This window comes from Myotis yumanensis, unplaced genomic scaffold (assembly GCF_028538775.1).
Source record: "Myotis yumanensis isolate MYYU_CA2020_CCGP unplaced genomic scaffold, mMyoYum1.0.hap1 SCAF_23, whole genome shotgun sequence".
Classification (NCBI taxonomy): domain Eukaryota; kingdom Metazoa; phylum Chordata; class Mammalia; order Chiroptera; family Vespertilionidae; genus Myotis; species Myotis yumanensis.
The window spans coordinates 2988692-3000073 of NW_027223774.1; the positions used below are offsets into that span (position 1 = coordinate 2988692).

An 11382-nucleotide genomic window follows, 5' to 3' on the forward strand; every position below is an offset into this window, starting at 1 on the left:
TCCTGACTGCCCCCCTTTGGTCCACAGGACCAGCCCCGCAAGAGACGCTCAGGTGAGCAGGCTGCCTCCCTCGGGTTTCTGCATCTCAGCTTCTCCTCCAGGAGGCCAGGCGGGCGGGGCTTCCAGCGCTGGTGACAGTCCCAGTCCTTCCCTCTGGGCCCTGGCTCAGCCCCCACGCGCCTCCTCCCAGCCTCTCCCGCAGCGGGGACCCTGACACCGGTGTCCCCCTCTCCCTCCAGCCGTGGCTGCGGCTCTTCCCAAGAAGCCGACGTCGCCCAAGCAGAAGAAGGCCAAGGCCAGCAAGCGCCCGCCTCCGGACCGAGGGGCTGCGTGCTGTGCCCCCTCTCCGGCCGGCGCCCCCTCCAAGCCCCTCAAGAGCAGGTTCAAGTCCCAGGCCGTGGGCGACTCGGTGCCCCTCATCTGGTCGCAGCTGGAGCCCCCCAGCGCCAGGAAGAAAGCCTCGGAGAAAAAGTAGGCTCGGCCCGGTGGCCCGCGGCCTTGGGAGGGGGATGGGGACCGAGCCCAGTCCCACCGCCCTGTGCCCACAGGTCCCGCCCCGGCCCCGGCAGGCAAGGCTCTCAGACCAAAACCTCCGTCTCTGGTGAGCACACCCTCCCCTCGCCTCTGAGGATGGACCCCGAGGTGCTGGTCCTTCCCCAGAGCTCAGGCTGCTTCTCCCCCCTCCTCTCGCCACCCCCTCCCCACAGTGAGGGGCCCGGTCCCCTCCGCCCCAGTGAAGCCCAGCGTCACCATCAAGACCATCTTCAGCATCTTTTCCAGAACTTTCAGCTCACAGCTGTCCTCTCCCAAGGCACCTATATACTGGGGGCCAGGAGCCCAACTCTTAGATCTGAAGGGGGAAGGGGCTGGGCTCCTGGGTCTGAGGGAGGAGGGGCTGGGGGCCTGGGCTCCTGGGTCTGAGGGAGGAGGGGTTGGGTTCCCGGGTCTGAGGGAGGAGGGGCTGGGGGCCTGGGCTCCTGGGTCTGAGGGAGGAGGGGCTGGGGGCCTGGACTCCTGGGTCTGAGAGAGGAGGGGCTGGGGGCTTGGACTCCTGGGTCTGAGGGAGGAGGGGCTGGGGGCCTGGGCTCCTGGGTCTGAGGGAGGAGGGGCTGGGGGCTTGGACTCCTGGGTCTGAGGGAGGAGGGGCTGGGGGCCTGGACTCCTGGGGCTGAGGGAGGAGGCTGGGGGCTTGGACTCCTGGGTCTGAGGGAGGAGGAGCTGGGGGCCTGGACTCCTGGGTCTGAGGGAGGAGGGGCTGGGGGCCTGGACTCCTGGGTCTGAGGGAGGAGGGCTGGGGGCCTGGGTCTGAGGGAGGAGGGGCTGGGCTCCTGGGTCTGAGGGAGGAGGGGCTGGGGGCCTGGGCTCCTGGGTCTGAGGGAGGAGGGCTGGGGGCCTGGACTCCTGGGTCTGAGGGAGGAGGAGGTCTGGGGGCCTGGACTCCTGGGTCTGAGGGAGGAGGGCTGGGGGCCTGGACTCCTGGGTCTGAGGGAGGAGGAGGTCTGGGGGCCTGGACTCCTGGGTCTGAGGGAGGAGGGGCTGGGCTCCTGGGTCTGAGGGAGGAGGGGCTGGACTCCTGGGTCTGAGGGAGGAGGGCTGGTGGCCTGGACTCCTGGGTCTGAGGGAGGAGGAGGTCTGGGGGCCTGGACTCCTGGGTCTGAGGGAGGAGGGGCTGGGCTCCTGGGTCTGAGGGAGGAGGGCTGGTGGCCTGGACTCCTGGGTCTGAGGGAGGAGGGCTGGTGGCCTGGACTCCTGGGTCTGAGGGAGGAGGAGGTCTGGGGGCCTGGACTCCTGGGTCTGAGGGAGGAGGGGCTGGGCTCCTGGGTCTGAGGGAGGAGGGGCTGGACTCCTGGGTCTGAGGGAGGAGGGGCTGGACTCCTGGGTCTGAGGGAGGAGGGGCTGGGCTCCTGGGTCTGAGGGAGGAGGGCTGGGGGCTGGGCTGTGTCTGAGAGGCTGCCGGCCTGACCGCCCTCTCCCTGGCCTCCCTCTGTCTCCAGGGATGCTCACCGGCCGGGGCCATGGTGCTTGGCAGGTTAGTTGAGGCCCCTTCACACTGTGTCTCGAACAGCACTGACCTGTCCTTGCTGGTCTCCTACAAGCACCTGTATATGCGAGAGGCCCTGGGGGACCTGGCGGACCCCAACTCCAGCACCCTGTCCTCCAGCACCCTCTACCCGGCCACCCCCACCCCCAGCCTCTGCCAGACCGGCCGCACCTCCGGCCCCAGTCAGGACAGCCAGGCCTGGCCCCAGGACCCCGCGCACAGGCCACGGCCCCCGCCCTCCCCGAAGGCCCCCTCGGCCCAGGCCGCCTCCCGGAAGGCTCCGGCCACCCGTGAGCACCCCCAGAAGGTCCCAGCGGAACTGGCTCCATCTCGGGAGGCCCCGGCGGGACCTGCTGCCCCCAAGAAGACCCCAGCTCTAGCCTCTGCCCCCCGGAAAGCCCCAGCTGGCCGGGCCCCATGGAAGACCCCCCGGTTTGCGGCCATTCACCGGAAGGCCGAGTCTCGTCCTGTCCCCTGCCGGGACCCAGGGTCCCTGCCGTCCCCATCGCCACAGGCGCTGACCCCGGGCACCTGCTACCACATGGCCTGCGACTCTGCCCACTTGGGCGCGGGGGCCGGCGGGGATGGTGCTGGAGAGCAGCCAGCTCGAAGGGAAGACAGAGCCGCGGGTGCTGGTGGGCACCGGGGAGACCCAGGTCATGGAGGTGCGGGCCCAGAAGATGTCGCTGGAGCTGCCCAGCCACAGGGCCCGGAGGGAGATGGAGGAGGTGGTGGTGGGCAGGGCCCACGAGGTCGCCCTGGACGGCCTGAAGGGCAGGGCCCAGGCGGAGGACAGGCTCCGCAGCTCCAAGGGCGAGAGGCTGGTGGACCTGCCCGGCTTCAGGTCCCAGGCGACGGGGCAGCGGAGGAAGTGGGTGAAGACGCAGCAGCTGGCGGTGGAGGGAGCCCCGGGGGCGCCCAGGACCCCCTTCTCCGTGGAGGACCTCACCCTGGCCAGGATGGCGATCGTGGCCAAGGCCAAGGAGCCGCCTTTGAGACCGAGACTGTTCGGGCTGCCGTCCTGGCTCTGGTTCTCCCAGATGTTGGCCAGGTCAACCGGGGGCCCAAAGCCCCTCCGCCCCCGACAGGCGGCCCCGGTGGTGGCCCCGGAGCGGCCCCGGCTGGGGCCCTGGGTGAAGGGGGGCGTGGGCCTGTTGGTGGAGGAGACATTGAGCGCGCAGGCGGCGGCAGAGCCGGAGAAGCTGCCCTCGGTCCAGAGGGGCCCCTCCAAGGTGCGCCCCCGCTCCCCGCGCGTCCCCAGAAGCCCCAAGATGGACAGAGACTCCCAGACCCCCATCCCTCTGCCCGCGACGAGGTGGGAGGACGTTCCATCGCCCACCGTGCCCTCGCCCATCTCCGAGATGGAGGCCAGGGTGTCCCAAAAGCTCCACAGAGAAGCTGCGGAGGCCGAGGCGGGGTCGTCCTTGGAGAGCCTGGCGCCCACGCTCCTGGAACTTGAGAAGAGGAGGAACACGGCCAGCGCGGCAGAGCAGACAAAGGCGAGACGGGCTGTCTTCACGCCGTGGCCCAGGTACGTGGCGGTGGAGACCAGAGGGGCAGGCTTAGGGCCCCCGGAGAGCGGGGACTCACACTGCCACCCACCCTTGCAAACAGGACGCCCAGCCCTAGCCGGTTTGGCTCCGTGGAGAGAGCGTCAGATTCCGGTCAAGGGCACATGCCCGGAATGGAGGCTCCATCCCCAGTAGGGGCCGGGCAAAAATCAATAAAATAGATTTTAAAAAATATTTTTATTGATTTCAGAGAGGAAGGGAGAGGGAGAGAAAGAAACATCAAGGATGAGAGAGAATCATGGATCGGCTGCCTCCTGCGCGCCCCCTACTGGGGATGGAGCCCGAAACTCTGGCGTGTGCCCTGACCAGGAGTCCAACCGTGACCTCCTGGTTCATGGATGGACGCTCAACCACTGAGCCACGCCTGTCGGGCCATTGAGAATATTCTTAATGCCACTTTACACGGGTTACCATGGTCAATGTTATGTAATATGTATTTCCCGACCAGGCGTAGACACGTGGAGGGGACACCCGGACCAGCTCTGTCCCTGGAGTTTGCGGGGAGGGTGGGGGAGGGCGGGGGGCCTTGGAGAGGCCACTGGTGTACGGCGTGGGCGCAAGAGGGGCTTCTGAAGAGGAAAGAGATATTCGTGCACTTGGATGTGGGGGTGAAGGCTGCAGAGTCAGGCTTGACAAGAGCGAGGCAGGAGGACGAGCGCCCTCGGAGGGGACACGGCGAGGCGGTGGAAGCCCGATCCCAGCTCAGGCTTGCCTGTTCCTCCATTCAGTGTGCTTACTGAGCGCGCACTGTCCTCTCCCCAGCAAGCACGGAGCTCAGCGCTTTCAGTAGCAGGATCCGGGATCGCACTCAGTCGCTACAAGGTCCGGAGGGATCCAACGTGGCCAGGTAGCCCCCGACACCCGCAGACCCGCCTTCCCCCCGGCGCGGAGTCCCGGCGGCCGGACCCCACCCGCGCGCTCTTGGCTCTTCCCCGCAGGCCCCCGGCGCCGTGGGCGCTACGCTAAGAAGACGGATGCCGGCCAGGCCGGACGGGGGCGCCTCGGCTCCAGTAGAGAACAGAGCTCTTTGTACATTTATTTATTGGGGGGCGGGGGACGGGCCGGGGGAGCACCCGCGGGGCGGCCCCGCTTCGCAGACATTAAAAGCCCGAGTCGGAGACGCGGCAAACGTTGAGCCTCGAGCTTGTGTGCGCACCGGGTCCCCGGGAGCCGGCGCGGGGCTGGAGGCGGGGGGAGCGGGGAGGAGGCGGGGGGAGGGGCCACGCGGCGCAGCTGCTCCCATTGGCTGGGGTTCCGACGTCTCAGCCAATAAGGTGGAGGGGGCGTGGTTTGCCTGGACTGGGACCCTCGAGACTCAGAAACAAGGGGCGTCCTGGACGCAGCCACAGCCGCCAGCGACCCATCAGCCTAGTTAGGACGGGGGGGATGTGGAGTGGGGGGGCCGGGGCTGGGTTTCGGGGTGGCGGGGTGGGGTCAGGAGGTGAGTGCGATTCGGAGCGAGGGGCTCCCCCTGGGCCCCACGAAGCCCCTCCTCCCCGCAGGAGCATGCCCGACGCGGACAAGACCTCCAAGTGGCGAAGGCCCACGCCGCCCTTCGACCCGCGCTTCCCCAACCAGAACCAGACCCGCAACTGCTACCAGAACTTCCTGGGTGAGCCCGGGCGGGCCGGGGAGGGGAGCGGGGGGAGGCGGGGAGGCAGGAAGGGGGGCGCTCCCCAACTCCTGAGCACGGGATAGGGGCCGGGGCTCCCGGTGGGAGCGGAGACCGTTGGGGTGGGAGGCGGAGCGAGCCCGAAGGGGCGGGGACGATCGGTTAGGGGAGGGACCGCGTGGGCGGGGCTTGGCCGGGTGGGCGGGGCCTAGGAAGTAGAGCGGGAGATGGGGCCTGGCCAGGAGGGGTGAGGCCTGGTCGCGAGCAGGCGGGGCCTGTTGTGGAGGCGTGGCTGAGTCCCGTGGGGGCGGGGCCATGGGGAGCTGGGGCGGGGCCTATTCTGGAGGCACGTGACCAAGTCATGGCGGGGCGGGGCCTGGTCCTGGGACCGACCGAGGGGGCGGGGCTTGGGGTGGAGCCGGTAGGGATGGAGAAGGGGGCTCTGTCCTGGAGTGAAAAGAAGGGGTCCGGACGCGAGGGGTAGGGATCTGGTCAGGAGGGGCGGGGACCTGCTGGTGTGGCTCAGATGGTTGAGCATCAACCTACGAACCAGGAGGTCACGGTTCCATTCCGTCAGGGCACATGCGCTGGTTGTGCGCTCCATCCCCAGTACGGGGCGTGCAGGCAGCAGCCCATCAATAATTTTTTTTTCTTTATTTTTAAAAATATGTATTTGTATTGATTTCGAGAGGAAGGGAGAGAGAGAGAGAAAAACGTCAATGATGAGAGACAATCATTGATCGGCTGCCTCCTGCACGATTGGAGATGGAGCCTGCACCCCGGGCATGTGCCCTGACCAGGAATCCAACTGTGACTTCCTGGTTCATAGGTAGATGCTCAACCATTGGGCCACTGTGGCGGGCATCAGTGATTTCCTTTCACTTCTCCCTTCCTCTCTGAAATCAATTAAAAAATATATTTTGCCCTAACTGGTGTGGCTCAGTGGATAGAGCGTCCGCCTGCGGACTGAAGGGTCCCAGGTTCTATTCCCGTCAAGGGCATGTACCTTGGTTGCGGGCATATCCCCAGTAGGGAGTGTGCAGGAGGCAGCTGATCGATGTTTCTCTCTCATCGATGTTTCTTTTTTTTTTTTTTAATATATTTTATTGATTTTTTACAGAGAGGAAGGGAGAGAGATAGTTAGAAACATCGATGAGAGAGAAACATCGATCAGCTGCCTCCTGCACATCTCCTACTGGGGATGTGCCCGAAACCCAGATACATGCCCTTGTCCGGAATCGAACCTGGGACCTTTCAGTCCGCAGGCCGACGCTCTATCCACTGAGCCAAACCGGTTTCGGCTCTCATCGATGTTTCTAACTCTCTATCCCTCTCCCTTCCTTTCTGTAAAAAATAAAAATATATTTTAAAATATATATATTTTTTAAAGAAAGAAGGTGTCTGGTCGGGAGGGGGCGGGACCTGGTCAGGAGGGGCGGGGAGTTTGGCCCGGCACCCACGCCGTCTCCCCCGCAGACTTCCACCGCTGCGTCCACAAGATGAACCGCCGCGGGAAGAGCACGCAGCCCTGCGAGTACTACTACCACGTGTTCCACTCGCTGTGCCCCGTCAGCTGGGTGAGCGGGCAGAGCTGCCGCGGCGGCGGGTGCGACCCGGCGAGGGAGGCGGGCGGAGCTGAGCGACCCGGTGAGGGAGGCGGGCGGAGCTGAGCGGTGCCCTGTCTCCCGCCCGCGCCTCCCCAGGTGCAGCGCTGGACGGAGCAGATCCAGGACGGGACCTTCCCGGGGAAAATCTGATCGTCTGCGCGCGGCTCCTTCGAGGGACCGGCCAAGGGCCCCATCCCTTCGTCTCCCCGAGACCCGGCCCCGGCCCCCACCCCCAGGTCTCTGAGCCACAAATAAAGCTGTGCCGTTGCCGCCGGTTCTTCCTCTGTCTGCTCACCCCGCAGCCCCAGTTCTGATGATGAGGGCCGGCGGCGGGCTGGGATGAAGGGAGGACTGTCGGATCTCTGGGGTAGGAGCAAACCCGCCCGCCCCCCGCCCCCAGGCAGCAGCCGCCAGCTCTCCCGGTGCAACACTCGCCCACCAGCACGGCCGCAGGTGCTCCCGCCTCCCCACCGCCACACCTTCCGGTCACCTGAACCCGCCATCCCGGTCCTCAGCAGCTTCTCCTCTTACCTGGACTGCCTCCCCGACTCCGCCAGGCTTTCTCCCCAGGCCCCCCACCTCAGGTCCACCCGGCGCTAAGAACCCCATTCTCCTCCCCCACCCCCCACCCTTGCCCTGCTCCCAACCTGTTCCGGGCTCTCCTGCCCCCATGACTCCACTTCGCTCTCTGCGCCCCAATCCCCGCAGGTGAGCCCTCCTCACAGCTCCTCCCCCTGCTGGCCGCTCCCACAGCACCCTCCGCGGCCAGGCCAGCCTCCTCCCACCCGCTCCCACGTCACTCCCTTCCTCCCGCAGACCCTTGCAGACTGCGCTCCCGGACGCTCAGAGGCCCCACCGGAATTATTTTTTAAAAATATTTTTATTGATGTCAGAGAGGGAGAGATAGAAACATCAGTGATGAGAGGGAATCATGGATCAGCTGCCTCCTGCACGCCCCCCACTGGGGATGGAGCCCGCTACCTCCCAGCGTGGGCCCTGACCCGGAATTGAACCGTGACCCCCTGGTTCACAGCGACGCTCATCCACGGAGCCAGCCGGCGGGCCCCCTGAATTAGCCTTTGCTTCCCGCAGCCAGGCTCTCGGGTGACAATGCGGTGATGTGATTCCTCCTGACTTAGACACCCCCTCGCAATGTCACCTCTGCAGCCCCCTTCACCCCGGGCCCCAGGCTGAGGAGGGACCCTTGCCGGGACTGGGCGAGCCCCTGCCCCACCCCCGGAACATTGAATGGCAGTTTCTGCCTGCACCATGGCCTCCTCAGAGGCCCCTTCGATCCCAGCGTTCAAAGGTGGCTGTTGCTAATCACACAACTTTCTGGGTGACCCTGGACCAGCCCGTTGACCTGCCTGCACCTCAGCTGTAACCTGACCCAGTTTCCCCAGCTGTAAAGGAGATACTGCCAAGTCCCATGATCCAGAGAGACGACGGGGAGAGCCAGCTCCGTCCGGGCCCTTCACCCCCTCCATGCCCTCATCACCCCACCCTGGGCACACCCCAGGTGTGCCATCTCCCAGATGCCCCACCCCCGCGACCTTGGCCCCCAGGGATCCTCTCGGACCAGGACCAGAGAGGCAGGAGGACGAGGGCGCGGGGTAGGGTGCGCACTGGGCCACACAGACCTGGCCCCTTCCACAGGAGGGGCCTCCTGGGAACTCCCCGCACGGAGGCCACAGGGCTGCAGAAGGAAGCAGGCAGCGGTGCCACGCGGGCAAGGCAGCTCTGAGTCACAGGACGGGTGACGGCTGTCTGAGCACCCGGTGAGGTCACCCAGGTGGTGTGTGAGCACAGGGCAGACACCTGTGCCGCCCAGCCCGGCTCCGGACCTCAGAGCACAGGCCTCCAGCGCACCTGGCCCCGTTAGCCAGCAGCCCCTCCCAGTCTCCTCCTGTCACTCCTTCTTGGGCCAGGGACCCTCCCCACACCATCCCTCCATCACCTCTGGGACATTTAATTTTAAAGTGATTTATTTTTAAAATATACATCTAAAGCCATGTTATTGATTTCAGAGAGAAAGGGAGAGGGGAGAAAGAGAGAGAAACATCAATGATGAGAATCATTGATCGGCTGCCTCCTGCAGGCCCCACACTGAGGATCCAGCCCACAAGCGGGGCATGTGCCCTGACCGAGAATCGAACCGTGACCTCCTGGTTCATAGGTCAGCGCTCAACCACTGAGCCACACTGGCTGGGCTGGGCTATGATGTGCTGCTCTCACGTGAATGTTTCTCTTCCTCCCTTCCTCTCTCTCTAAAAATCAATAAAAAGTTTTAAAAACATAAAATGTGTTTCACCGACGCTGGGGGGAGGACGAGGTGGGTCCTCTTGCAGGGCGTGTAGGGTCTCTGTCTATACCAGTGATGGGGAAGTCTTTGTTTGACTATGGTTGCAATTATCAAAACATTTCTATATGTGACACGGCACCAGAGTTAAGTTAGGGTTTTTCAAAATGCTGACAGGCCGAGCTCAAAAGGTTCGCCATCACTGCTCTAGTGGGTGGAGGCCAGCAGCTGCTCCTCACCCTGGGAGAAGGAGCAGCTCGGATGGCAGCCGGGCCGGGGCCAGGCCTAACCGCCGGTGTCTAACCTGGCCTTTGGGTTCCAGACACTTGTGAGAATCGAAGGCCCCACACCCCCTCATCCCAGGACGCGAATGTGAGTGTGCGGTTCCCGCAGATAAAATAGGGTTTCGGGGTTCTCGGAAGCCCCTGCTCACGGAGGCCAGGGAACGCTTGCTGCCTATCATCTCTGCGTAGAAGCCAGGGATGGCTTGAGTTCTGGCTTGTTCGGAGGGACCAGATCTTTAGTGACTGCCTGTTGGCAACCTCTCCTCCTCCTCCTCCTCCCCGGCTTGCAGACTGGGAGGCCCCCCTCCTCATTTCTAACTTCACCGTGAAAACGAACAGGGTTCAGTGGGATTTGCGTGGGAGACACACCTTCTCAGTCCGAAAGGTACGCAACAGGCTGGCTGCCGGCAAACACCAGGAATTTCAAAGTCAGATGTTATGAGCCCTGGCCAGTGTTGCTCAGTGGTCAGAGTGCCGGCTCACACACCGAAAGGTCATGGGTTCGATTCCCGGTCAAGGGCACATACCTGGGTTACAGGTTCGATCCCCAGTCCCAGTTCGGGGCGCTTGCGGCAGGCAATTGATCCACGTGTCTCTCTCCCATCCACGTTTCTCTCTCTCCCTCTTTTTCACTCTCTCTCTAAAAATCAATGCAATAAGACATCCTCGGGTGAGAATTAACAGCAACAAAGTCAGCTGCTCAGAACCACGCAGGTCTTCCTGTGGCCTCACTCCCCCTGCTGAGGTCCCCGGTGCCTCAGGCACATGGCCTGGCCTCGCCAACCTCCAGCGTCAGCTTTTGCGAGGCCGGCCCACACGGAGGAGGTGGACAGGGCCTGCAGCCCACCCCTGCCCTCAGAAGGCTGCGGCCTGTCCTCCGTGAGGCCAGGGAGCCCTGGCTGGTTGTTCGCGGTTAGTATTTCCTTCTGTAAAACGGGGGTGAGGTGAGAATGAAAAGACAATGATGAAATCAAGATACTGAACCGGGCCCTGGACAAGCAGCTCAGTTGGAGCATCAACCCGATACGCCAAGGTTGCAGGTACTATCCCTGCTGATGGCACCTACATTCAACCAATGAATGCATGAGTGAGTGAGTGGAACAACAAACTGATCTCTACAAATCAGTTAAAAAGAAAAAAGAGCCCTGGTTGGTTTGGCTCAGTGGATAGAGCGTCGGCCTCCGGGCTGAAGGGTCCTGGGTTCGATTCCGGTCAAGGGCACATGCCATGTTGTGGGTTCTATCCCCAGTGGGGGGGCATGCAGGAGGCGGCCGATCAATGATTCTCTCTCATCATTGATGTCTCTTATCTCTCTCTATCCCTCTCCCTTCTGCTCTGAAATCAATAAAAATATATTTTTAAAAAAAGAGCCCTGTCCAGTATGCTTAATGGTTAGAGCATCGGCCCACACACCGAAGCGTCTTGGGTTCGAACCCCATCTGGGCTTGCGCAAGAGGCAACCAGTCGATGTATCTCTCTCACATCGATGTTTCTCTCTCTCTTTCCCCCTCCCTCCCTCCCTTCTTCCCTTCCTCTCTTTCTGAAAAAGCAATGGAAAAAACATCCTCCGGTGAGGATTAACAAAACATAGATACAGTATATACTGAACTGGATCTGAAGACACTTGAGAGGGTCTGTGTGGTCCCACCGAGCCAGGCCAACCAGGACGACACAGGTGGGGTGAGGGAGGGGCGCCTGACTCTGCTGGACCTGCTATCTCCCCTGGGAGACGGGGAGACCCCCTCCCGCTGGGGGTGGGGGGTCTGGAAGCATGCTTTCTCAGTGTGATCCGCAGGGGGTGGGATGCTGGCCGTCCCCAGTCATCGCCCCTTCACACGCCCAAGCTCTCGGGGCCCAAAGCCTGGACTGCCTCCTCTGGGCCTGGCGCCCCCAGCCGGGCTGAGGGCCGCGCCCTACCGATGGACACGCCCTCGAAATAGGAATAAAAAGGAAAGGCTTCCGCGGGTG

The 11382-nt window shown here is 63.5% G+C and overlaps 1 protein-coding gene across 2 annotated transcripts; it reads left to right on the plus strand.

Moving 5' to 3' along the window:
• The first annotated feature begins 4907 nt into the window (after positions 1 to 4907).
• On the plus strand, positions 4908 to 7098 carry COX6B2 (cytochrome c oxidase subunit 6B2). 2 transcript variants are annotated; one of them, XM_070402138.1, is made up of 4 exons: positions 4908 to 4983; positions 5115 to 5224; positions 6701 to 6801; positions 6928 to 7098. In XM_070402138.1, the coding sequence occupies exons 2-4, from the start codon at positions 5119 to 5121 to the stop codon at positions 6979 to 6981; spliced, it is 261 nt and encodes an 86-aa protein (XP_070258239.1). In that variant the 5' UTR covers positions 4908 to 4983; positions 5115 to 5118; the 3' UTR covers positions 6982 to 7098. The 2 variants fall into 2 exon arrangements, with proteins under 2 accessions (XP_070258239.1, XP_070258238.1); XM_070402137.1 differs by lacking the exon at positions 4908 to 4983 and having other exon boundaries at positions 4999 to 5224.
• Positions 7099 to 11382: the final 4284 nt, after the last annotated feature.

Excerpts from the sequence above, each read along its gene's own strand:
- COX6B2 (XM_070402137.1), top strand. The coding sequence starts at position 4,999 with ATGTGGAGTGGGGGGGCCGGGGCTGGGTTTCGGGGTGGCGGGGTGGGG. Across the intron at positions 5,225-6,700 it reads CTGCTACCAGAACTTCCTGG|ACTTCCACCGCTGCGTCCAC; the intron begins GTGAGCCCGGGC and ends TCTCCCCCGCAG. Across the intron at positions 6,802-6,927 it reads CGCTGTGCCCCGTCAGCTGG|GTGCAGCGCTGGACGGAGCA; the intron begins GTGAGCGGGCAG and ends GCGCCTCCCCAG.